General features: G+C 36.9%; 1 protein-coding gene and 1 long non-coding RNA gene across 2 annotated transcripts in view; one reads left to right on the forward strand and one right to left on the reverse strand.

Annotated features, from left to right (window-relative positions):
* The window catches only part of LOC121029701 (uncharacterized), a 112,754-nt gene extending 95,426 nt beyond the window's left edge, over positions 1 to 17,328 (forward strand). Inside the window, exons 4-5 of the long non-coding RNA XR_005789845.1 lie at positions 6,828 to 6,868; positions 17,236 to 17,328. This is a non-coding gene — a long non-coding RNA (uncharacterized LOC121029701). The remainder of the gene's footprint in view (positions 1 to 6,827; positions 6,869 to 17,235) is intronic.
* The window catches only part of LCA5 (lebercilin LCA5), a 58,350-nt gene continuing 32,298 nt past the window's right edge, over positions 28 to 26,079 (reverse strand). Inside the window, exons 3-7 of the mRNA XM_040474009.1 lie at positions 16,541 to 16,678; positions 7,384 to 7,480; positions 6,536 to 6,678; positions 4,278 to 4,410; positions 28 to 2,551 (exon numbers count right to left, since the gene is read on the reverse strand). Coding sequence (XP_040329943.1) covers positions 1,680 to 2,551; positions 4,278 to 4,410; positions 6,536 to 6,678; positions 7,384 to 7,480; positions 16,541 to 16,678 — 1,383 coding nt within the window. The 3' untranslated portion in view covers positions 28 to 1,679. The remainder of the gene's footprint in view (positions 2,552 to 4,277; positions 4,411 to 6,535; positions 6,679 to 7,383; positions 7,481 to 16,540; positions 16,679 to 26,079) is intronic.

A 26,079-nucleotide genomic window follows, 5' to 3' on the forward strand; every position in this document is an offset into this window, starting at 1 on the left:
AGAAAAAAAAGCAAGAGACTAATTAAATGATCTCAATATAAAACTTTACTAAAAGGCTTTTAAAAAGCCTCTTAAAACAACCTAAAAATCAGAATACTTTTGGCAGAAAAATTAGCAGCTATGAACAAAATTAACATTACATAATATTTTATCAAGAACTGAATTATGATGTGGTTTACATATATTAGAATGATTTGCAAAAAGCTTTTTTTTTACTAAAAAAAAATTTTAATGTAGTTTAGCACTTCTGGGAGATTGTTCCCAATCAATGACAGTAACACAATTTAGAAGATGACAGATAGCCTATCTTTTCATTAGAGACCTATCCAGGTAAGTCTTGCCAAATAGTTATGAAATTATATTCAATAATCAGCATTCATAAGAACTCAAGGTAAAACAGTAACTCTGGTCCCCTCATCTATCAGTATATATACTTGGCATCAGAAATCATACCATTAGCAAATACATACTAAATTTTTGAAACTTTTGAAGGAAAAAAAGCTCACTTTAGAATAAGTGTCAATCTACATTTTTTTATGCTTCCCCTGACACACTATTTCCACCACTCTTCATTTTAACAGTGTTTTCTCCATGGTTGGTGATATATTACTGCTTCTTAAAGACCAATCATACCCAGCAGTCCAAGGTCATCAACTCCTGTGCAGATGAAGTGAGCTACAAAGAGCAAAAGAAGACCAATGCATTTCAACAGAAAAACATCCGCCCTACTTAGCAAGGCAGAAGCCCACCTCTAAAACATTTTTAACCCAAGGTTGCTTTATAATTAGTCCTACAAGTCCAACAGTATTACACTCTCATTGTCTATTGTTGGTTTTGACATAAGTTCAAACCTTAAAATATATACTAGAATTTCCAAGTTACATACTCTGGAAACATAATTGAGTTTCTATATTAGGATGAAATCTCTTCAGTTTTGTGTATTTGGGTATGAAATCTCAAACCCAGTCACTGTGATACAAACAGTGTAGGAGAACAAGGAGAGGATACCCAAGCCTCCAGGAGCCATGATAGGGGAATTATCCATGCAAACAGACAAATGTCTACTGAATTTAATATGTTAGCACAGTCGTAGGTAAGTGATTTAATGCAGCTCATAAATGCAGCCCCTGTGTTGTCACTGCTCCCACTTAAGAGTAGCTCAGCTTTGCCCTGTTTGTTAGAAAGGGACCCCTGTCCTGCCCACGGAGCACAGGGCTGCTAAGTAGCACCAGCTCTCCACCATCTGGGAGCTATGCTTCCTAACCCAGAGCCTCTCACCCTTAATTTCCACTCAACTTTCAGGAGGAAGACTATATTTAGGTCAGTAAGGATATGACCAAAAATAAGTAAACAAATAGGGATAAAAATAGGAAATAAATATGAACTCCAATGGAGTAAAACTTCCTATAGATCTGATTAAAAGGTAAAACAATTTGTAAATAAAAAGTCAAAACCAAGTAAGATACATCTCTATTTTTGGTTTCATTCAAGTCTCCTTCATTCTTGGCAAACTAGCTATGTGGCATGATATGATCTACTTTTCATTTACACTGTATTTCTCTATTAAAAATCATTCCTTAATAAGGACTTTTCATATTAAAAATTCTAAATGTGTATAATAAATATTGTATTAAAATATTTTAATATTTACAATTGGAAAAAGTATATACTGTCATCAGTCATCTCAGGACTACCTCTTCAATTTCATCTTCTACAGATTCAACTACTTTTACTGCTGGTTTACTGTTTGCATGTTTCAATCGGTGTCTATTTAGATTAAAACTTCTTCCTTCGCTGAGGAAAAAGTCGTCATTTTCATCACGTTCTCTATCCCTACTGCTCTTATCCCCAGGGGGAAAACTGAGAGAGTCCAAGTCTCCTTTGCCGGCAGCCAGAGAATTTGGGTCACTGCTTTTAGAGGAAACGGTGCTGCTGCTGCCACTGGCACCAAATAACTGTTCCATCAGATGAGCTTTTTTCTCTTTTCTTGTAATTAAATCTACACTGTCTTTACCAAGTTTCTCTACACTGTTTCTTTGGAGATCCAAAAGGCCACTCTTCTGGCTAAATGGATTTGACGTTTTTGCAAATGTGTTTTTTGCAAATGAAGGCACATAGCTGCCAAATGCAAGCTCATTTGGAGAGGCTGGGCTTCTAATACTTCCTGGATTCTGACCGTCTCCTTTTGTAGCAAAGTGGCTGATGTCTTGCAAATGATGCCCATTAAACACTCTCTCTGAGGATTCACAGAACATGGATGTTTTGGGGCTTCTCTCTGGGAAGTGCAGTTTTGATTCCAAATCAGGTGGCAATGGCAGAGGAGGGCATTTTAGATTCCGAGAATCTTGAAGTTCTCTGTTGATTTCATTCAGTTTAGCAAGTAGCATTTCTCTCTTCAGCCTTTCTTCTTCCTCTTCTTCTAATTTACCAAGGTTTTGAATTTGGTACATTTCCATTTGGTATCTTCCAGTTTCCAATGCGGGCTTTTCTTCTCTCTCCAGCAAAGATACCTTGTCTTTTTCCTTTTTAGCAAGTTCTTCTCTTTCCCACTCTGCATGAAATCAAATTAAAAAAATGAGATTTTATAGGAGTCAATATCTTTAGGAAAACTCAATTCTCATCTTTTACAAAACAGTCTATCTTAGTTATCAGCACAGTGAAGATGAACACTGTAAATTTCATTGCTATACTTGATAGTCTGGAATTCACAAAGAATATACTTAATGTGTACTGCATTTAAAATTCACATTTATAGGAAGAATTTTGTTCTTCAGTTTAGAGATAGGGAAGAAGGGTCTCTATTTTTTATACCTAATACAGTGCGGTACACTGAATAGAGAGTGATAGATGGATGGGGTGAGTTTATTTTAAAATTAAAAGTAAACTGAAACTCTAGATGTCATACCATGAGAAGGACACAACATCATGTATATAGTATTCTTACTGAAGATACATTAGGTTGAATCTAAGAGAAAACTTCAGATAAACCTCAAATGAGGAATTTTTAAAAAATGGGTCTTTATTCATCAAAAATGTTAATCTCACAAAATATTTAGAGAAGGCTGAAGAGATAGGAGAACTAAATGCAATTCATGATCATATCATGGAGAAGAAAATGCTATTAAGGACAATACTGTGTCAATTGACAAAACTGTAATATGGACGGCAGATTAGAGAAATGTGTTGTATCAAAGTTAAATTTTCTGAAGTTAAAAACTATACTGAAATGATGTAAGAAAATGTCCTTATTTGGGAACAATACACATGGAAGTATTTTAAGGTATGGGCATGAGATATACAACTTTTAGAAGCTTTAGAAGCTTTAGAACATTTTCACTGATGTTAGAGACCATTCTATACAAACTCCAGAAAAAAAAAAAATCAATAAGATGGAAAGAAAGGACCAGTCTTCTGTTACTTTATTCCTTTTCTCAGTACCTAGACACAACGGACATACTACCTAATTTTCTATTCTATATTTTAACATGTGGAAGCATCTCCCTTCGTGCATTAGCCAACAGGAATAGATTTTCTAATTTACCTGTTACATTGCTCTAAACAGACACTAAAAATACACATATATACAGTAACTGAAGCAATAGTTAGGCGACAGTTTTATGTTCCATTAACTTTAAGGGGAAAAAAAAGGATTTCTCTGTAAGACTAATGAAATATATGCAGAGGATTAAAGTCCAGGATCCCTCTCACCTATACATTTAAGATATTTTATCCAGATGGAAATGAATTTATTCCTGAACTTCATTTTCAATATCTGAAACTGTATGAGTTGGTTCCCTAAACTTCCATACTAATGGTTGAATACATTAAAGATTTGTTTTACATACTGAAACCAAAGAAAACTTACAGGAATATATTCGGGGCCTCAGAATTCATTGATTTTCATGTTTTGGCCAGTCTGACGGCCAAGCCAATAAAGTGTATTGTCTTTGATTATCTCTTCATCAAGTTTTAGTTAATTTATACATAAAAATTTTCCCTTTCATCGGAATTCTACTTCATCCGAACTTTCTGAAGGTAACTGTCCTTATTACCTAACCCCAAATAGCAACTTAACAGTCATTTTTTCCCTTCCTTAAAAACTGTATTGAAATGTTTGATTCCTAAAAGACCATCCCCCAACACTGTATCAACCTTTTCTTATTCTGTATAACCAATTCACTGTGCAGCTGGAAAATATGAGAATATTAAGGGATGCTAACCCTTTCTTTACCAAAAGATGCTGATTCATCTCTTGATTAAACAAATTCTTTTCTTACCATCCTCCAGCTTCTCAACCTCCTGTTTTACAACACGGAATCCTTGATCTTTCACAAATTTTTCTTCTCTTTTCACAATTGGGCTTAGCATCCCTGCTTCTTCATGCTCACCTCTTTCTTGCAATTCCAGGTCCTATTACATATATATTTTTTTAAATGCAAGTTCACAAGTTAAAAGGGAGAAAAAGCCATTTAAATATCATAGATTTATCTCCCATTAAGTATGACACCAAGTTAGAAACTAAATTTTAATTTAATAAAGCAGTAAATCACAAGTTACCACCCTCTGAAAGATACTTCAAAGGCACATAAGATTATTTTAGTTCAAATTTTTCTAAAAAGTAGAAGACATATCAGAACCAATAAAATTAAAGCCAATACTCTACAAACAATTCTGAAGAGATATGTTTCAGAAGTATCCTTGCTTTGTACATTTTCACAGCAAAATCCGATTAATTCAGTTAACCAGAAAAGGCTATTAACAACATACGGAGAGGCCATGGGAGAAGGTGCTGAGCTATAATACAGGCAGTAACAACTGCACTGAATTTTTCAAGTTTATACTATAAATTTTATAATAAATATTTAAATAAATAAAATGTAAACCCAAAATTACTTGTTCCTTATGGTCCCTTTACCATGTGTGTGTAATTTTTCTGAATAAAAGTAAAATACCTATTACAAAGTATAGCAGAGAATTGTCCCTTGTATCAATTTTCCTCTTCTTTTTAGTTACAGAATCTCTGAGAGTTTTAGCAGGGCATAGGACTGCTCAAGTAGAGACTACATTTGCTAACCTCCCTTGGAGCTAAATGGACCAAAGGGATGTGAGTGAAAGTACAGATGCAACTTCCGATCACATTTATAAAAACAAAAGCTGCTTGCTCTCCACTTTGTTCCTCCTCCTCACAAGGGTGGTGAGCCAATTCCAACCATACAGAGGAGGACTACACTCTTTAAGATGGAAGAACATTAAGACAAAGGATGACTGGCAAGGAATAAACCTATCTACCTATCCTGGACTACACACTGACCTTCAATCTATTATATAAAAAAGAAAATCTGCAACTTGTTTGAGCCACTGTATTTGGGGTCTCTTTCCAACAGGAACTTATTGGTCTGTACTTTAATAACATTCCCATTTGCTAAGACCCTTTAAAGTGGCAGGAAGTCTTAAGAGCCTTATAAACTCTGTGATTAGTTATTACCACAACCCTGATGGGTAGCCCATCCCTCTTTTATACACTAGGAAACTGAGGCTCCAGGAAGTCCCAACTAAAATGTTAGAACCAGAATTTAATTAAAAAACAGTGCTAACTCCAAGGCTGTACTCTTTTCACCCTATCAGGTTGCTACTGTTCATGCTGAATCTTATAAAGACTATTTTTTAATCCTTTTAAAGTTAAGAATGAGTTTCTATTCCACACTTTACCCTTTTCAAAAAGAAAACATGATCTAGTTTCAATGACAGTGAAAATATAGGAAGAAAGACACTTAGCACATACAGCCCAAGAATCAAATCAGACCATCCTGTCTGGTATTACCACAAGAAAAGAGCTCAGGGTCACTGGGAAACTTACAGGGCACAAAAACATAGGAATATGTGAAATATGCTGGATCCCTGGTATATCATTTTCTTTGGGACTTAAATTGTAAACACAAAATATAGAACTCTCTTAGAGAAAAGAACCTTCTGGTATTCAGTATAAAAGTCCTTTTCGATGAAGGTCCAATACAGACTCCCCTGAATTTCACTCTAATTTAAATGGTTAGTTATATAAAGTCAGATTGAACTGCAAAGACTTTGCTCAACATTCAATTAATCTATAAAATTCTCATATAATAAGGCCAAAAAAATATGTTGACTAATTGTAAAAAATCATTTGAAAAGTACTATAATTTACTATTAAATATAAGGGCAAGGAGGATTTTTAGATTATCTGATTATTAGATATCTGATTAGTAGATATCTGATTCTTCTTCTTCTTATTAGATGACATAAAAGGTAAGAAACTGCTATCTCCAATCCAGAAGGTACAACTAACCTTCCTGAAGCATCTGAAAGATGCAATGAGAACTAAGAGTTGATCCAAAGGGATTTAATAAAATACATAGGTGTTACCTCTTTTGAAAAGGCTACTTGCATATTTTCAGTTATGGCACTAGCTTCATTGCTAACTTTTAAAACACTTGATACTATGTTTTTTGGAATAACTTCAAACCTAGAGTTTAGTACCTAATCATGTTTCTAAACTCACCAAAGTAAGACGTTCAGGTTCTTCCCATTTGTTTTCATAACACATAACTGTTTGTGGTGTTATAGGAAATTCTTCCAGCTCGAAGTCGTCACTGGTTTGTACTCCTTTTGTACACTGGTCTATAAAATCACTTTGGCATGCAGCTACCATGAAAATTACAAAAGAATTTTTCTAATCATATTGAACAGTGCTAAGACATGGCATTTAACTGCTATATGTTCACCATCTACATGAGATAATGCATGTTTTGCTCAGCTCTGTGCCTACCCACTATTACTATTTTTGTTTCTAGGGGTAACTGGCAATTCTGTGACTTGAGAACAATTTAAACAGGTAAACCCTATTAAGCTTTTACAAAATTTGTTTTTAACTTTCTGCAATTCAAAAAAGGAAAATTTATACTTTTGTTTAAAAAAAAGCAAAAAAAAAAATGCATAATGCCGAAGTACTTATGAGTGAAATGACTGCTAGGATTTACTTTGAAATACTCTAGAAGTAGAAAAAAATAGATGAAGTAAAATTAGTAAAATAACTATTAAAGCTAAGTGATGCATAATAAAGGTTCATTGTAATATAATCAATCTCCGCTCAGAAGTATTCTTACATATTTTCATAAAAGTTTCAAAAATAATTATAAGAAAAAAATTAAAAATTATGTAAAACATAATTTAATGACCTCAGGAAAAACAGAAAGTTGACAAGATTTCTGAAAATTAGCTACGAGGAAATTTAAGTTTACTTCAAAGAAGTTTTTTCCCCTTTGCCTGCCTTCTACTTCAGAATTATTTGATTTTACTATTAATAAGTGACAACTACAATATGTTTTTCAACAGTAATAGCCACTATACCATTTTTTCTTGATCTAAGTTCTTTTTCTTTCTTTGGAGAAGACTTTGGCAGACGATTAGAATATATGTTTTTTATATCCAGTTCTCTCTCCTTTTCCTGAAAAGAAACCCATAATACAATTAAGGATGTAGAGTATCAGTGTAAAGTAAAACAAAAATTCTCACCTCATCAACTGGTATTTTCCTCACCAAACTGGAATATATTATACCTAGTTCAATTTCCCTTCTTACCTACCAAACTATAGAAAGGAATGTCTCTAGAACATCTAGGTTAGGGCAGAGAAATGGTTCTCCCTAAAAAGTGCAATATGTACTGGCAATCAAAATAAATGAGCATAAATAAGGCAAAATTCATTTTCTACCCACTCCTACCTGATGGAGCTAGTAACTATCTTAAACTGTCTTTCAGACTTAGTAACAGAGACCAAAATAATTTTGTTAGCATCTTTCAAATGTGGGTTTTGAATTAGTTAAAAATTAGAGGTTTCAAAAATTTTTTTTCAATATTTATTTTTGAGAGACAGAGCACGAGTGGGGGAGGGGCAGAGAGAGAGGGAGACATAGAATAGAAGCAGGCCAGGCTCCGAGCTGTCAGCACAGAACCCAATGCAGGGCTGGAGCCCTGAGCTGAAGTTGGATGCTTAACTGACTGAGCCACCCCCAAAACTAGACGTTTTTTAAAACACAGTATTCTTTATCATTTTGGGACTATGGGTCTGAGAATTTGATTAACAAAATGAAAATTCTATGTAAGATAATGAATAAACATTCAATTTTGCACAAAATTTCCAGCCATCAATGACCTCTGGATATAATTAAGAACACCTTTAACAAAATTAGATAATGTGAATACTTCCTCTCAACACTGTGAAAATGAAGGGCATTACTTGAAACAACTTTTAAAATAATCATGGGGTTATCTGAGGAAGAACATTGGATTATTCAACCATGCAACAGGGAAAAACTCCAGTTCCCATAATTTCCTTTTAGGATTTCATAACTTATTTCAGTTATATCATTCCTATTAGGATTCAGTATTTTCAGTTTTGGCATGTGTTATAGTGACTATATTACCAAAACTTTTCTTTAAAAGTACCAAAGAGAATATTAGAATTTTGTAAATCACAATGTACCAACTTACAAATATGCTTTAAAATGTTGACTTTTTAGGGACGCCTGGGTGGCTCAACCATCTGACTTCGGCTCAGGTCATGATCTCTTGGTTTGTGAGTTTGAGCCCCGCGTCAGGCTCAGTGTTGACAGCTCAGAGCCTGGAGCCTGATTCAGATTCTGTGTCTCCCTCTCTCTCTGCCCCTCCCCTGCTCACAGTCTGTCTCTCTCTGTCTCTCAATAATAAATAAACATTAAAAAAAGTTAAAAAAATAAAATGTTGAGTTTTCAACCAATATATATGATAAATTAAGTAACTCCTTTCGAAAATTTTTTCATTTATTTTGACAGACAACATGCAGGTGCCTGTACATGCATGCCTGGAGTAGGGGCAACATGAGAGAGAGAGAGGGAGAGAGAGAGAGGGAGAGAGAGAGAGAGAGAGAGAGAGAGAATCCCTAGCAGGGTACAGAGCCCAGATCCGAGGTGGGGCTCAATCCCATGAACCATGAGATCATGACCTGAGCTGAAATTAAGAGTTGAACGTTCAACTGACTGAGCTACCCAGGCACCCTGGTGTAAATTACATAGTACAACTTACAAATATGAGTAAATGTTTTAAACATTTTTTTAAAGTTGTTTTTTTTTTTAACGTTTTACTTATTTTTGAGAGAGAGAGAGAGCACATGCACAAGCAGGGCAAGGGCAGACAGAGGGGAAACAGGATTCCAAGCAGGCTCTGTGCTGACAGCAGAAAGCCCAATGCAGGCCTGAACCCACAAACTGTGAGATCATGTCCTGAGCTGAAGTTGGCTGAGCCACCCTGGCCTCCACAAATATGAGTGTTTTAAAATGTTAAGGTTTTTTGTGTTTTTTTTAAATATAATTTATTGTCAAACTGGCTAACATACAGTGTGTAAAGTGTGCTCTTGGTTTTCAGGGTAGATTCCCATGGTTTATCGCTTACATATAACACCCAGTGCTCATCCCAAGGAGTGCCCTTCTCAATGCCCATCACCCATTTTCTCCTCTCCCCTACACCTCATCAACCCTCAGATTGTTCTCTGTATTTAAGAGTCTCTTATGGTTTGCCTCCCTCCCTCTCTAACTGTAACTATATTTTTTCCCCTTCCCTTCCCCCTTGATCTTCTATTAAGCTTCTCAAGATCCACATGAGTGAAAACACATGATATCTGTCTTTCTCTGACTTACTTCACGTAGCATAACACCTTCTAGTTCCATCCATGTTGCTGCAAATGGGATGATTTCATTCTTTCTCATTGCCAAGTAGTATTCCATTGTATATATAAACCACATCTTCTTTATCCATTTATCAGTTAATGGACATTTAGGCTCTTTCCATAATTTGGCTAGTGTTGAAAGTGCTGCTATAAACAGCCCCTATGAATTAGCACTCCTACAAACTGTATCCTTTGGATAAATTCCTAGTGGTGCTATTGCTTGGTCATAGGGCAGTTCTATTTTTAACTTTTTGAGGAACCTCCACACTGTTTTCCTGAGTGGCTGCACCAGTTTGCATTCCCAACAGTGCAAGAGGGTTCCCTTTTCTCCACAACCTCACCAGCATGTGTTGTTTCCTGAGTTGTTAATTTTAACCACTCTGACCGGTGTGAGGTAGTATCTCAGTGTGGCTTTGATTTGTATTTCCCTAATGATGAGTGATGTTGAACATTTTTTCATGTCTGTTAGCCATCTGGATGTCATCTTTGAAAAGTGCCTATTAATGTCTTCTGCCCATTTCTTCACTGGACTGTTTGTTTTTCAGGTGTTGAGTTTCATAACTTCTTTATAGATTTTGGATACTAGCCCTTTGTCCGATATGTCATTTGCAAATACCTTTTCCCATTCTGTCAGTTGCCTTTTAGTTTTCTGATTGTTTCCACTGCAGTGCAGAAGCTATTTATCTTGATGAGGTCCCAACAGTTCATTTTTGCTTTTAATTCCCTTGCCTTTGGAGATGTATCAAGCAAGAATTGCTGCAGTTGAGGTCAAAGACGTTGTTGCCGGCTTTCTCCTCTAGGGTTTTGATGGTTTCCTGTCTCACATTTTGGTCTTTCATCCATTTTGAGATTATTCTTGTGTATGGTGTAAAAAAGTGATCCAGTTCCATTCTTTGCATGTTGCTGTCCAGTTCTCCCAGCACCATTTGTTAAAGAGACTGTCTTTTTTCCATTGAATATTCTTTCCTGCTTTGTCAAAGATTAGCTGGCCATACTTTTGTGGGTCCAATTCTGGAGTCTCTATTCTATTCTACTGGTCTATGTGTCTGTTTTTGTGCCAATATCATACTGTCTTGATGATTACAGCTTTGTGGTAGAGACTAAAGTCTGGGATTGTGATGCCTCCTGCTTTGGTCTTCTTCTTCAAAATTCCTTTGGCTATTCGGGGTCTTTTGTGGTTCCATACAAATTTTAGGATTGCTTGTTCTAGCTTTGAGAAGAATGCTGGTGCGATTTTGGTTGGGATTGCATTGAATGTGTAGATTGCTTTGGGTAGTATTAACGTTTTAATAATATTCATTCTTCCAATCCATGAGCATGGAATGTTTTTCCATTTCTTTGTGTCTTCTTCAATTTCTTTCGTAAGCTTTCTATAGTTTTCAGCATACAGATCTTTTATATATTTGGTTAGGTTTATTCCTAGGTGTTTTACGGTTCTCGGTGCAATTGTAAATGGGATCAATTTCTTGATTTCTCTTTCTGTTGCTTCATTATTGGTGTATAAAAATGCAACTGATTTCTGTACATTGATTTTGTACCCTGCAACTTTGCTGAATTCATGGATCAGTTCTAGCAGCCTTTTTGTGGAGTCTTTCAGGTTTTCCACGTAGAGTATCATGTCGTCTGCAAAAAGTGAAAGTTTGACTTCTTCTTTGCCAACTTTGATGCCTTTTATTTCCTTTTGTTGTATGATTGCTTTCACTAGGACTTCCAACACTTGGTAAACAGGAGTGGTGAGAGTGGACATCCCTGTCATGTTCCTGATCTTAGGGAGAAGCTCTCAGTTGTTCCCCATTGAGGATTATATTAGCTGTGGGCTTTGCATATATGGCTTTTATAATGTTTAGGTACGTTCCTTCTTTCCCAACTTTCTTGAGGGTTTTTATTAAGAAAGGATGCTGTATTTTGTCAAATGCTTTTTCTGCAACTATTGACAGGATCATATGGTTCTTATCCTTTCTTTTATTAATGTGATGTATCACATTGATTGACTTGCAAATACTGAACCACCCCTACACCCCAAGAATGAATCTCACTTGATCATGGTGAATAATTCTTTTTATATGCTGTTGAATTCGATTTGCTAGTATCTTGTTGAGAATTTCTGCATCCATGTTCATAAGGGATATTGGCCTATAATTCTTTTTTGTGGGGTCTGGTTTGGGAACCAAGGTAATGCTGGCTTCATAGAATGAGTCTGCAAGTTTTCCTTCCATTTCCGTTTTTTGGAACAGCTTGAGAAGGATAGGTATTTATTCTGTTTTAAATATCTGGTAGAATTCCCCTGGGAAGCCATCTGGCCCAGGACTCTTATTTGTTGGGAGATTTTTGATAACTGATCCAATTTCTTCACTAGTTACGGGCCTGTTCAAATTTTCTATTTCTTCCCGTTTGAGTTTTGGTAGTGTGTGGGTGTCTAGGAATTTGTCCGTTTCTTCCAGGTTGTCCAGTTCGTTGGCATATAATTTTTCATAGTATTCTCTGATAATTACTTGTATTTCTGAGGGATGGTTGTGATAAATCCATTTTCCTTCATGATCTTATCTATTTGGGTCCTCTCTCTTTTCTTTTTGAGAAGTCTAGTTAGGGGGTTATTAATTTTGTTTTGTTTGTTTGTTTGATTTCCAAAAAAACCAGCTCTTAGTTTCACTGATCTGTTCTACTGTTTTTTTGGAGTCTATATTGTTTATTTCTGCTCTAATCTTTATTATTTCTCTTCTTCTGCTGGCCTTGGGGTTTCTTTGTTGTTCTGCTTCTAGTTCCTTCAGGTGTGCTGTTAGATTTTGTATTTGGAATTTTTCTTGTTTCTTGAGATAGGCCTGGATTGCAATGTATTTTCCTCTTAGGACTGCCTTTGCTGCATCCCAAAGGGTTTGAATTGTTGTGTTTTCATTTTCATTTGTTTCCATATATTTTTTAGTGTCACCTTTAATTGCCTGGTTGACCCATTCATTCTTTAGTAGGATGTTCTTTAACCTCCATGCATTTGGAGGCTTTCTAAACTTTTTCCTGTGGTTAATTTCAAGTTTCATAGCATTGTGATCTGAAAATGTGCATGGCCTTTTGTAGCAACGTGGATGGAACTGGAGAGTGTGATGCTAAGTGAAATAAGCCATACAGAGAAAGACAGATACCATATGGTTTCACTCTTATGTGGATCTTGAGAAACTTAACAGAAACCCATGGGGGAGGGGAAGGGGAAAAAAAAAAAAAAAAAGAGGTTAGAGTGGGAGAGAGCCAAAGCATAAGAGACTGTTAAAAACTGAGAACAAACTGAGGGTTGATGGGGGGTGGGAGGGAGGGGAGGGTTGGTGATGGGTATTGAGGAGGGCACCTTTTGGGATGAGTACTGGGTGTTGTATGGAAACCAATTTGACAATAAATTTCATATATTGAAAAAAAAAATGAAAATGTGCATGGTATGATCTCAACTCTTTTGTATTTATTGAGGGCTGTTTTGTAACCCAGTATGTCATCTATCTTGGAGAATGTTCCATGTGCACTCTAGAGGAATGTATATTCTGCTGCTTTAGGATGAAAAGTTCTGAATGTATCTGCCAAGTCCATCTGGTCCAGTGTATCATTCATGTTTCTTATTGATATTCTGTCTGGATGATCTGTCCACTGTTGTAAGTGGAGTATTAAGTCCCCTGCAATTACCACACTCTTACCAATAAGATTGCTTATGTTTGTGATTGTTTTATATATTTGGGTGCTTCCAGATTCAGTGCATAAACATTTATAATTGTTAGTTTTCTTGATGATTAGACCCCCAATTATGATATAATGCCATTCTTCATCTCTTGTTACAACCTTTAGTTGAAAATCTAGTGTGTCTGATATAAGTATGGCTACTCCAGCTTTCTTTTGATTTCCAGTAGCATGATAGATGGTTCTCCATCCCCTCACTTTCAATCTGAAGGTGTCCTCAGGTCTAAAATGGGTCTCTTGTAGACAGCAAATAGATGGGTGTTTTCTTTTTAATCCATTCTAATACCCTATGTCTTTTGATTGCAATATTTAGTCCATTTACATTCAGTGTTATTATTTAAAGATATGGATTTAGAGCCATTGTGTTATCTGTAGGTTTCATGCTTGTAGTGCGGTCTCTGGCCCATTGTGGTCCTTGCAACATTCCACTCACAGAGTCCCTCTTAAGATCTCTTGTAGGGCTGATTTAGTGGTGATGAATTCCTTCAGTTTTTGTCTGGGAAAATCTTTCTCCTATTCTGAACAACACGCTTGCTGGATAAAGGGTTCTTGGCTGCATATTTTTCCTATTCAGCACATTGAAAATTTCCTGCCACTCCTTTCTGGCCTGCCAAGTTTCAGTAGATAGGTCTGCTACTACCCTTATGTGTCTACCCTTGTAGGTTAAGGCCCGCATATCCCCAGCTTCTTTCAGAATTCTCTCTTTATCTTTGTATTTTACCAGTTTCATTATACGTTGTGCAGAAGATGAATTCAAGTCATGTCTGAAGGGAGTTCTCTGCACTTCCTGGATTTCAATGTCTGTTTCCTTCCCCAGATTGGGGAAGTTCTCAGCTATGATTTGTTCAAGTACACCTTCTTCCCCTTTCTCTCTTTGTCTCTTCTGGAATTCCTATGATACAGTTATTATTCCATTTCATTGAATCATTTAGTTCTCTGATTCTCCCCTCATGGTCCAGAATTTTTTTATCTCTCTTTTTCTCAGCTTCATCTTTTTTCCATAATGTTATCTTCTATTTCACTTATTCTCCCCTCTGCCTCTTCAATCCTCACTGTCACTGCCTCTAATCACTGGGCTTGAAAAAAGATTAGAAGACAGCAGAGAATCCATTGCTGCAGAGATCAAGGAACTAAAAAATAGTCATGATGAATTAAAAAATGCCGTAAATGAGGTGCAAAATAAACTAATCTTATGACTATTACTCTAAATTCTTGTTTAGTTATATTGTTTATATTTGTTTTGATCAATTCTTTAGCTGTCATTTCTTCCTGGAATTTCTTTTGAGGAGAATTCTTCCGTTTTGTCATTTTGGCTAGTTTTCTGTCCCTTATGTTTTAAAAGCTTGTTATGTGTCCTGCACCCACGAGCACTACTATATTAAAGAGGGGTCATACATTGCCCAGGGCCTGGCCCTTCAGGAGGTGTATTTCGGAGTGTGTTACTTGCTCTCTGTTGTTGTGACTCTGGTTCTTTATCTCCCTACTCATAGTGATGTTTTGGACCCTCCACCAGGTGTGCTTTGCTTTTTTTCATTCAAGTAGCCCTGGAAAATAAAACAAACAAACAAACAAACAAAAAAACAGAAAAACAAAAAAAACACCAGCTACAGCAAAACAAAGGGTGGTGGCATTATTGATGGAAGAGGCCTTACACCAAACAAAAAGAGAGATGACAGGGGCAGGGAAAAAGAAAAAACTGACCAGGCAGAGAAACTCTATGGGTTAATCTGGGGGGGGGGGGGGAAGGGGCAGGGAGGAGGGGGGAAGAGGTATAAAGAGGTATACCTGCCAGGAGGTGCAGGTATAAAGAGAATAGATTAAATATGTCTGCTTAAACAAACCAACAACCAGAATAACCAGACTAGAGGAAGAAATAAGAAAGAGAAAAGGAAGAAAAGAATCTGTATATGTACTAAGAATTGTCTAAGAATTAAATCAGAAAATGCAAAACCGCTGGGTGCCTTGGAACCGGTTGAAGCGCTGGTCTGGAGGAGGGGCTGTCTGGTTCCACAGCATCAATCCTGCTCCAGTAGATACGAAGTTACCAGGTGCAGAGGGGTGTGGTTTGGCGTAGGCGGGTCAAGCCTACACTGTGGGCCCATTGTCCATTCCCTGAAGCCCCCCTTGTTGGTGATGGGGAGAAAAATGGCAATACCCCAGTCTCTCCTCCATGGACTGGGTGTCCCAAACCATTCTGTTCAGGCCATCCTCGCAGTGCCACAGGCGTGAACGAGGCAGTTTGTCCCACTCTGCTGACTCCCGCGCCAACCTGGCGCTTGGTTGGGATTTAAATCCTGACGTTTTAAACAGTCCTGCTCCATGCACCCCAGTTCCGGGGAAGTGCTGCTCTGCACCACCTCAGTGCCACATGCGCGGTTTGTCCCACTCCGCCGACTCTCATGCCTCCCTGGCACTCTGCTGGGATTTAAATCCCGACGTCTTAAAGGCCTCTGCTCTGCATGCCCTACCTCTGGGGAAGTACTGCTCCATGCCACCGATAAGTGGTCTCTGGCTGATGGGTGCAGGCAATCTTTGTCCTTTGAAACGGTTATATACCTTCTTCCCACAGCAATACAGGGAGGGGGTAGCTTTCTCCCACCATGGACTGTGCCTCTGAACTAGTTACCAAGCCAGGGGCTGGCTCCCATCCTCTCCACACGCGCAAACTGGGCAGCCAGCCCCCAGTCCAGAGGAAGTCCTACAGTTAGAGTTTGGATCTTTCTCCATCCCAGTCCGTGGTTTTTCTCTTGTCCAGATATAGTCCTATGCTTCCTCAGACTCTCTTTCTCTTCCCTTTGTCTCTCCACAGAAGGGGAACTCTCCCATCCGTGCCTACGTGGCCTGTTTTATCTCTCCCAGTTTGCAATCATGCAACTATGACCCGCCAGGTTGTCCCCGTGGGTCCCCAGGATGTTTTGTCATTCTGCAGCCCGGACTCTTGGAATCCAAAGTCTTTTGGCCTCAACACTGCTGTGTTTGAGGGATGAGGGAACTTTGAGTCCCCCTACTTCTCCACCAGGTTGGATCTCCTCCTAAAATATTGTGTTTTCAACTAATATATATATATTAAATTAAATATGAAATTAAATACTTACTTTTAATTTGTGATACAGTTGTTGCAGCTCCTTTTGAAGAACTTTATTTTCATCCTGAGCTTCATATGCCCTTTTCCTTTCAGCAAGCAACTGTCGCTGGAAACTGTTGGTACTCAGCTCAAGGTTTTTGGATAGTTCCTATGATGTGTATATAAACATATAAAAAAATTATACTCAAAAATAACTGAAGAGTAAAACACTGCACTTAGCACTGAAATAATGTTTCTAGTAGTACCATACAAGACCTACAAATCAGGCTGCGCTTAGTGTTCATGAACATAAAATAACTGGCAAACAGATCTACCAACAATTTAATAAGGTCCTTAACCTGGTAGTCCTTTTTTTGCTTTTTACAACGACTTGTAAATAAATTCTTAAGCATTTGTCTGAAGCATACATGAATAGTCATTTATGTTGGTTGCAAATTCAGCCAAAGATATGATGAGAAACATGGATATTTGGGAATCAGAGTTCAGGCAAATATATACAGCTGCATAATATTACACGGCACTATCCGAGGTGCAGAAATTACCTTGCAAATTATTTCTAGATAAAAATACTAGTCATTTCCATGGTCTTCAAACATTTTCCATAAAGTCTGTGAAAAGATTCAGGTTAAAATATTTTCTTTTAAGCGACATCAACATCATGGTGGTATGAGCCATTCTTTTTCTTCCCCACCTTTCAATTTACAGCTAATCAGATCCACAAAGCGAGTATCCATAACTGAACCAAAAGACTTCCGCACAGCACATCAGGACACCTGAGGGAGCCATCCATCTCTGCGCCTGAAAGTGGCTCAACTATACATCAGAGGAGGCTGTGGAGCCAGGGCCGGTGGTATAGGTGGCAGAGGTGGTGGCAGGCCCATATGACCTTCTGGCAGAGGAGGCAGAAGGTAAAGGTGGTAGGTGGTCATCTGCCTGGCCACATGTGCTGCAGCTGGCGGGACTCACTCTCTGTGAGGAGAGACCATAGTGACTGTGGGGAGGGAAAGGAAAGGGAAGGAGGCAAAGAGAACTGAAGGAATGCTGTTTCCTGCTGGAGGCCCCATGATTCTGACAAGACATCGTACATGAACCTCTGGGAAACACCTCCCCCTCCACAACTCAAGGATCCCCTACTGGCAATGGACACAGCCAAAGCATCAGGTGGTAAGCACACACCTCCCGCCACTCTGTCACCACACTTTTTCTTTCCAGTCTGTCAGCTGTTTTTTTTTTTTTAATTGTATGTATTTTTTTCATATGCCTTTTATTTCAAAGTCCCTGATTTTATCAGTACTGTTAGATATGTAGATCTTCTCATCCCTAGGGATGGCTTAAAGTCTTTAAATTTTTTTTTAATGTTTATTTTTGAGAGAGAGAGAGAGACAGAGCATGAGCGGGGGAGGGGCAGAGAAAGAGGGAGACACAGAATCTGAAGCAGGCTCCAGGCTCTGAGGCGTCAGCACAGAGCCCGATGGGGGGCTCAAACTCACGAACTGTGAGATCATGACCTCAGGCGAAGTCAGATGCTCAACCAACTGAGCCACCCAGACACCCATGGATGGCTTAAAGTCTTTAAATAGCTAATGAACAATTGAGAACTTGAGTACTAACTAGATATTTGAAGATATTATAAAGCTGTTCATTTTTTAGATGTCATTCTTGGTACTGGATGATGGCATTGTTTTAAAGGTCGTTATATTTCAGAAAGATATAAGCTGAAATATTTATGAATAAAACAACCGGATATCTAAAATCTGTTTCCAAAAACTAGAGAGGTAGGGGAGAGTACATATAAAAAAGTATTTCTGTAAGGTGACATTTTTTAGTGAAGTATAGTTGGCACACAATGTTACATTAGTTTCAGGTGTACAACATAGTGATTCCACAACTCTCTACCTTATGATGTGCTCACCACAACTAGAGCTAACATCTCACTCTACAATGCTATTACAATACCATTGACTATAATCTCTATGCTGTACTTTTTAGTACTTTTTATTCCCGTGACTTATTTATTCCACACTGGAAGGCTGTACCTCCATCTTATCACCAACTCTCCCCTCTGGCAATGATCATCAGTTTGATCTCTGTCTTTACAGATCTATTTCTGCCCCCCCTTAGTCCCTATTACCTATTTAACCCATCCCCTGCCCAACTCCCCTCCAGCATCCCTCCAGCATCCCTCAAGAGTCTGTTTTATGGTTTGCCTCTCTCTTTCCACCCCTATGTTAATTTGTAACTTTGCTTTCTGCTACTTCATTATTAGTGTATAGAAACACAACTGACTTCTGCATATTAATTTTGTATCCTGCAACTTCACTGAATTCATTTATTCTAACAGTTATTGGTCAAGTCATGTTTTCTACATATGGTACCATGTCATCTGCAAACAGTGACAAGTTTAACTTGTTTCTTGTCAGTTTGAATGCCTTTCATTGTTTGTCCAATTGCTGTGCCTAGGTCTTCTAGTACTATATTGCATAAAAGTGGCAAGAACAAGACCATCTTGTCTTTTTACTGATCTTAAAGCTCTGTTTCTCTCCACTGAGTATGATTTTAGCTGTAAATTTGTCATATATGGCCTTTATTATATTGAGGTATGTTCCCTCTACACCCACTTTGAGAGTTTTTGTTATGAATGGATGTTGAATTTTATCAAATGCGTTTTTCTGCAGCTGTTGACATGACTATATGATTTTTATCCATCACTTTTGTTTAAAGTGGTGTATCATGTTGATTGAATTGTGAATACAGGATTGCCCTGATATCCTAGAATAAATCCATGATCCTTGATCATGGTGAATAATTTTTTTAAAAACTTTGTTGAATGCAGTTTTCTAATATTTTTTTGAGGATTTTTGCATCTAGATTCATGATGGATACTGGCCTATAGTTTTCTTTTCTTGTAATGTCTTTGTCTTATTTTGATATCAAGGTAATACTGACCTTGTAGAATGTATCTGGAAGCTTTCCTTCCTCTTCTATTTTTTGGAAGTTTGAGAAAAATAGGTATTAACTTTTCTTCAAATGTTTGGTGAGAATTCACCTGTGAATTCATCTGGCCCTGGCTTTTGTATGTTGAGAGTTTTTTTTTTTTTTTTTAATTCTTTTTTTCTTTTTTATTTATTTTTGAGAGTGAGAGAAACCAAGCGTGAGTGGGGGAGGGGCAGAGAGAGACACAGAATCAGAAGCAGGCTCCAGGCTCTGAGCAGTCAGCACAGAGCCCGACACAGGGCTCGAACTCACAAACCATGATCTCAACCAACCGAGCCACCCAGGTGCTCCAGTATGTTTTTTAAAATTTTGTTATTGGTCATCAGTCTATTCAGATTTTCTATGTCTTCCTGATTCAGTGATAGAAGATGGTATGTTTCTAGGAATTTATCCATTTCTCCTAGGTTGTCCAATTTGTTGGCATATAATTTTTCATACTAGTCTCTTAAAATCCTTTGTATTTCTGTGGTATCAGCTGTTACTTCTCTTTCATTCCTGGTTTTATTTATTTAGGTCCTCTCTCTTTTTCCTGATGTATCTGGCTACAGCTTTATCAAATTTACTTCTTTTTTTCAAAGAGCCAGGTCTTGGTTCACTGATCTTTTCTATTTTTTAAGTCTCTATTTCATTTATTTTTGCTCCAATCTTTATTACTTTCTTCCTTTTACTGGCTTTGGGCTTTGTTTATTCTTCTTTTCCTAGTTCTTTTAGGTATACTATTTATTTAAGATTTTCCTCGTTTCGTAAGGTAGGCCTTTATCACTATACATTTCCCTCTTATACCTGTTTTTGCTACATCCCAAAGATTTTGGAACATTGTTAAGCTGTCTCTCTATATTTACTTCCTCTTTGATTTCTTTGTTGACCTCTTGGTTGTTTCATAGCATGTTGTTTAGCTTCCATGTTTGTGTTTTTTTCATATTCTTTTGTTGTGATTGATTTCTAGCTTCATACCATTGTGGCTAGAAATGGATGCATGACATGAATTCAACCTACTTAAATTTATTGAGACTAGTTTTGTAGCATAATGTGATCTTTCCTGAATAATGTTTCATGTGTACTTGAATGTGTATTCTGTTTTTGGATGGAATGTTAAGTCCATCTGGTCTAATGTGTCAGCAGGCACTGATTTTCTGCCTAGATGATATATCCATTGATATAAGTGGGGTGTTAAAATCCCCACCTATTATTACTTTACTGTCAATTTCTCCATTTATGTCTATAAGTATATGCTCCAATGATGGGTGCACAGATAATGACAATTGTTGTGTCTTCTTCTTGGATTAACCCCTATATTATTACATAATGCCCTTCTTTGTCTCTTAATATAGTCTGTCTTAAATTCTATTTTGTCTAAGTATTGGTACCCCAGTTTTTTTATATTCACTTCCATTTGCATGGAATTATCTTTTTCCCTCTCTCCACTTTCAGTCTGTCTTTAGATATGAATTGACTCTCTTGTAGACAGCATATAGAGAGGTCTTGTTTTTTTTTTATCCATTCCTCCCAACCCTCCCTCCACCCCCACCACAATGTCTTTTGAGCATTCAAGCCATTTACATTCAAAGTAATCATTAATACATATATACTTATGCCATTTTGTTAACTGTCTTCTGCTTGTTTTTGTAGTTGTTCTGTGTTTCTTTTTTCTTTTGCTCTCTTTCCTTTGGATGGATGACTGACTTTATTAGTGTTTTGTTTCCCTTACTTTTTCTTCATTTTTTTGTATATCTATTATAGGTTTCAGATTTGTGGTTACCATAAGGTTCTTTTTATAACATGCTAAGTATATACCAGTCTTAATTTGATGGTCACTTAGGTTCAAACACATTCTAAAAGAACTTCATTTTTATTCCTCCCTCCATGTTTAATGTTTATGTTGTCATATTTTACATCTTTCTATTTTGTGTGTCCCCTTATCTAATTTTATCCCTATCTAATATTTTAGTTAAAATTAATTTTGCTATTTTTGTCTTACAATCTTCATACCAGCTTCATAAGTGATCTGCTCTATTCCCTTTGCTGTGTGTTTGCTTTTACTCATGAAATCTTTTCCTTTTATAATGTTCTTCTAATTATGGCTTTTCTTTTCCACTTAATTTAACATTTCCTGTAAGGGCATTTTAGTGGTAATGAACTCCTTTAACTTTTGTTTGTCTGGAAAACTCTTTCCCTCTCCTTCAATCCTTAATGATAACCTTGCCAGATAACCTTTCAGCACTTTAAAAAAAAAAAAAGTTTTATCTATCTATCTATTTAGAGTGTGTGTACAAGCAGGGGAAGGGAAGAGAGAGAATCCCAAGAAGACTCTGCCTTGTCAGTGCACAGCCTGAGGTGGGGCTCATTCTCATGAACCCTGAGATCATGATCTGAGTGGAAATCAAGAGTTGGATGCTTAACCAACTGAGCTACCCTGGCATCCCAGCACTTTGAATGTATCGTGCCACTCCCTTCTGGCCTGTAAAGTTTCTGCTGAAACTTACCTGTGCCCAACCTCGGCTTCAGCCACACTGCCAGGGTGCCCCTGAGGAGTATCTCCTGGCTGGCCCACAGGGAGAGTCCCAAAACACCCCAGTTAGCACCCACTTCAGATTCAGCTATCATGCCAGGCCACCCTCTGTGAGGAGAGCCCTGGGATTCTCACAGCTTGCAGCTACAAAACTTTGGCTATCCTTCCAGGGTGCTCTCTACATGGGGAGACCCAGGACTGACCTGGCTTATACCCACTTCAGCTCTGGCCATCCTAGGGCAGGCCCAGCTCAAGTGTCCTAAGAACCACAGCCCATGCTGATACAGCTTCAGCCAGCTAACCTAAAGTACCAGGGACAGACAGTCTACACAGGATGTGACCATATATAAGACCACTGCTTTAAGTTTAAGAGAAGTAGCTATTCTGCCTAATTCACAGAAACAAAGTCAAGGAAATAAAGAGACACAGAAATATACTACAAATGAAAGAACAAGACAAAAACCTCAGATAAAGGACTAAATGAAACAGATAAACCCATTTAGCTAGTAAAGAATTCAAAGTAATGATCATAAAGATGTCCACACTGGACTGAAGAATGGAAGAACGCAGTGAGAACTTCAACAATGAGATAAAACCTATAAATTAGAACCAGAGTTGAGTAATACATAAAGAAATGAAAATTCCTTCTAGTGTAATCAATAGATTAGCAGATACAGAAGACTGGAATAGCAATCTGAAAGACAGGGTTACAGAAAGCACCCAAGCTGAAGAACAAAAAGAAAAATGCATTCAAAAAGTTAGTATAGCTTACATGATCTCATGGACAACACCAAGCGGACATTTGCATTATATGGTTCCCAGAAGGAGAACAGTGAAAAGGGCAGAAAATTTACTTGAAAAAACAATAGCTCTAAGTTTTCCTAACCTGGGTAAGGAAACAGACATCCAAATTCAGGAGCACAGATTGTTCCAAACAAGGTAGCCCAAGGGGGTTCACACCAAGACACATAAAAATTAAATGTCAAAGATTAAAGAGAGAATTTTAAAGGCAGCAAGAGAGAAGCAAAAGTTATATACGAGGGAAACCCCATAAGGCTATCAGCTGATTTTTCAACAGAAACATTAAAGGCTATAAGGGAGTGGCTGATATATTCAGAGTGCTAAAAGGAAAAAAATTACAAATAAAAATGCTCCAATGAGCGAGGATATCATTCAGAATAGAAGGAGAGAGTAGTTTTTCAGACAAACAAAAATTAAAGGAGTTTGTCACCACTAAACTGGCCTTAAAGGAAATTTTAAAGGGACTTCTTTAAGTGGAAAAGAAAAATCTATATTCGAGGTAAAATTAAAAATTATGAATAAAAGGGTATAAAATATAACAAATGGAAGAGGGGGTAAAAAATGATTTCTTTTAGAATGTGTTTAAACTTAAGGGGCCATCAACTTAATATAGACTGCTATATACTTAATATGTTATAAATGAACCTCATAGTAACACAAACCCAAAACCTGTAATATACACAAAAAAATAAAGCCAAGCATAACACTACAGAAAGATATCAATCACAAGAAAAAAGTGAAGAGAAGATAACAAACAAAACAACCAGAAACAATTAATAAAATGGCAATAAGTACATAACTATTGATGATTACTTTAAATATAAAGGGTCTAAATGCTCCATTCAAATGATATGGGAGAGGGCAAGCAGGAATAAAAAACCAGAATCCATCTATATGCTGTCTAAAAGAGACTCACTTCACTCCTAAAGACACATATGGACTGAAAGTGAAAGCACTGAAAAAAGATATGATACAAAGAGAAGCAAAAGAAAAAGTGGGGTGGCAATACTTCTATCAGACAAAATAGAATTTAAAACAGAGTATAATAAGGCCAAAAGAAGGGCATTACATAAATAATAAAGGGGTCACTCCAACAAAAGGATGTAAACATTGTAAATATCTAAATATATGAAGGAAATATTAAGACACTAAGGGAGAAATTGATAGTAATACAATAATAGTAGGTAATTTTATTACCACACTTACATCAATGGGTATCATCCAGGCAGAAAATCAAAGGGTAAATAATGTCTCTGAATGATACAATTGATCAGATGGACATAACAGATAAAACATTCCATACAAAACAACAGAGTACACATTCTTTTCAAGTATAAATGAACACTCTTCAGGACAGTACATGTTAAGCCACAAAACAATTTCTCAATAAATTTAAGAAGACTGAAATCCTATCATGCATCCTCTTCCGACCACAACAGTATGAAACTAAACATTAATCTAAGGAACAGAATGGAAAATGCACAAACACATGAAGGATAAACAAAATGCTACAAAACATCCAATGGGTCGACCAAAAAGTCAAAGAGAAAATAAAAAAATACATGCAGACAAATGAAAATGAAATTTCAATGTTCCAAAATCTTTGGCATGTAACAAAACCAGATGTAAGAGGGAAATTTATAGTGATAATGCCTATCTCAAGAAACAAGAAAAATCTCAAAGAATCAATCTAACCCTACACCTAAGGGAACTAGAAAAAGAACAAATAGGGGCGCCTGGGTGGCACAGTCGGTTAAGCGTCCGACTTCAGCCAGGTCACAATCTCGCGGTCCGTGAGTTCGAGCCCCGCGTCGGGCTCTGGCCTGATGGCTCAGAGCCTGGATTCCAATTCTGTGTCTCCCTCTCTCTCTGCCCCTCCCCCGTTCATGCTCTGTCTCTCTCTGTCCCAAAAATAAATAAAAAACGTTGAAAAAAATTAAAAAAAAAAAAAAGAAAAAGAACAAATAAAACTCAAAGCCAGGAGAGTAGAGGAAAAGAAATAATAAAGATCAGAATAGAAATAAATGAGATAGAGACTAGAGACAAAACAAAACAAAAAATAAACAAACTAAAAAAAACACAGATCCATGAATCAAGAACTAGTTCTTTGAAAACATAAAATGAATTGATAAAATTTTCATCAGAATAAGACAAAAGATCCAAATATTTAAAATCAGAAATGAAAGAAGTAACAACAGACACCACAGAATACAAAGGATTATAATACAACAGTATGAAAAATTATATGCCAGCAAATTGGACCACCTAAAAGAAATGGATAAATTGCTACAAACACACACTCTCCCAAAACTGAATCAGTAACAAACAAAATCTGAACACACAAATTACTAGTAATAAAATTGATCTGGTAATAAAAAAAACTCCCAATAAGCAAAAGTCCAGGACCAGATGGATTCGCAGGTGAATTATACCAAACATTAAAAAGAGTTAACACCTATCAAACTAATCCAAAAAATAAAAGAGGAAATAAAGCTTCCAAATACATCAACAAATCCTTAGTAATCTTCAACAAAATATCAGGAAACCTAATTTAATAATACATTAATAGGACCATCACCACAAACAAGTGGCGTTTATTACAGTAATGCAAAGATGGTTCAATATTTGCAAATAAACCACATCAAGAAAACCAAGGATAAAAATCATATGATCATCTCAAAATGCAAAAAAAAAAAAAAAAAAAATTGACAAAATTCAGCATCAATTCATGATTAAAACTATCAACAAAATGGGTTTAGAGGCAACACACCCCAACATAATAAAGGCCATATAAACTCACAGCTAACATCATACTCAATGGTAAAAAACTGAGAAATTCTCCTCTAACAACATGAACAAAACAAGGATGTTCACTCTCACCACGTTTATTCAACATAGTACTGGAAGTCCTAGCCACAGGAATCAAACATAATGAAATAAAAGGCATCTGGATTGGTAAGAAAAAAGTCACTATTTACAGAGGACATGATGATACTATACATAAAAAAACCCCACCCCACGGATTACACACACACACACACACACACACACACACACACACAAAACCATTAGAAGTTATAAATGAGTTCAGTAAAGTTGCAGGATACAAAATTCACAGAAATTGGTCACGTTTCTTTCTTTTTTTAACATTTTTTTTAACGTTTATTTATTTTTGAGACAGAGAGAGACAGAGCACGAATGGGGGAGGGTCAGAGAGAGGGAGACACAGAATCTGAAACAGGCTC

The sequence above is a fragment of the Herpailurus yagouaroundi genome, unplaced genomic scaffold (assembly GCF_014898765.1).
Source record: "Herpailurus yagouaroundi ecotype Mexico unplaced genomic scaffold, PumYag 139, whole genome shotgun sequence".
Taxonomy (NCBI): Eukaryota; Metazoa; Chordata; class Mammalia; order Carnivora; family Felidae; genus Herpailurus; species Herpailurus yagouaroundi.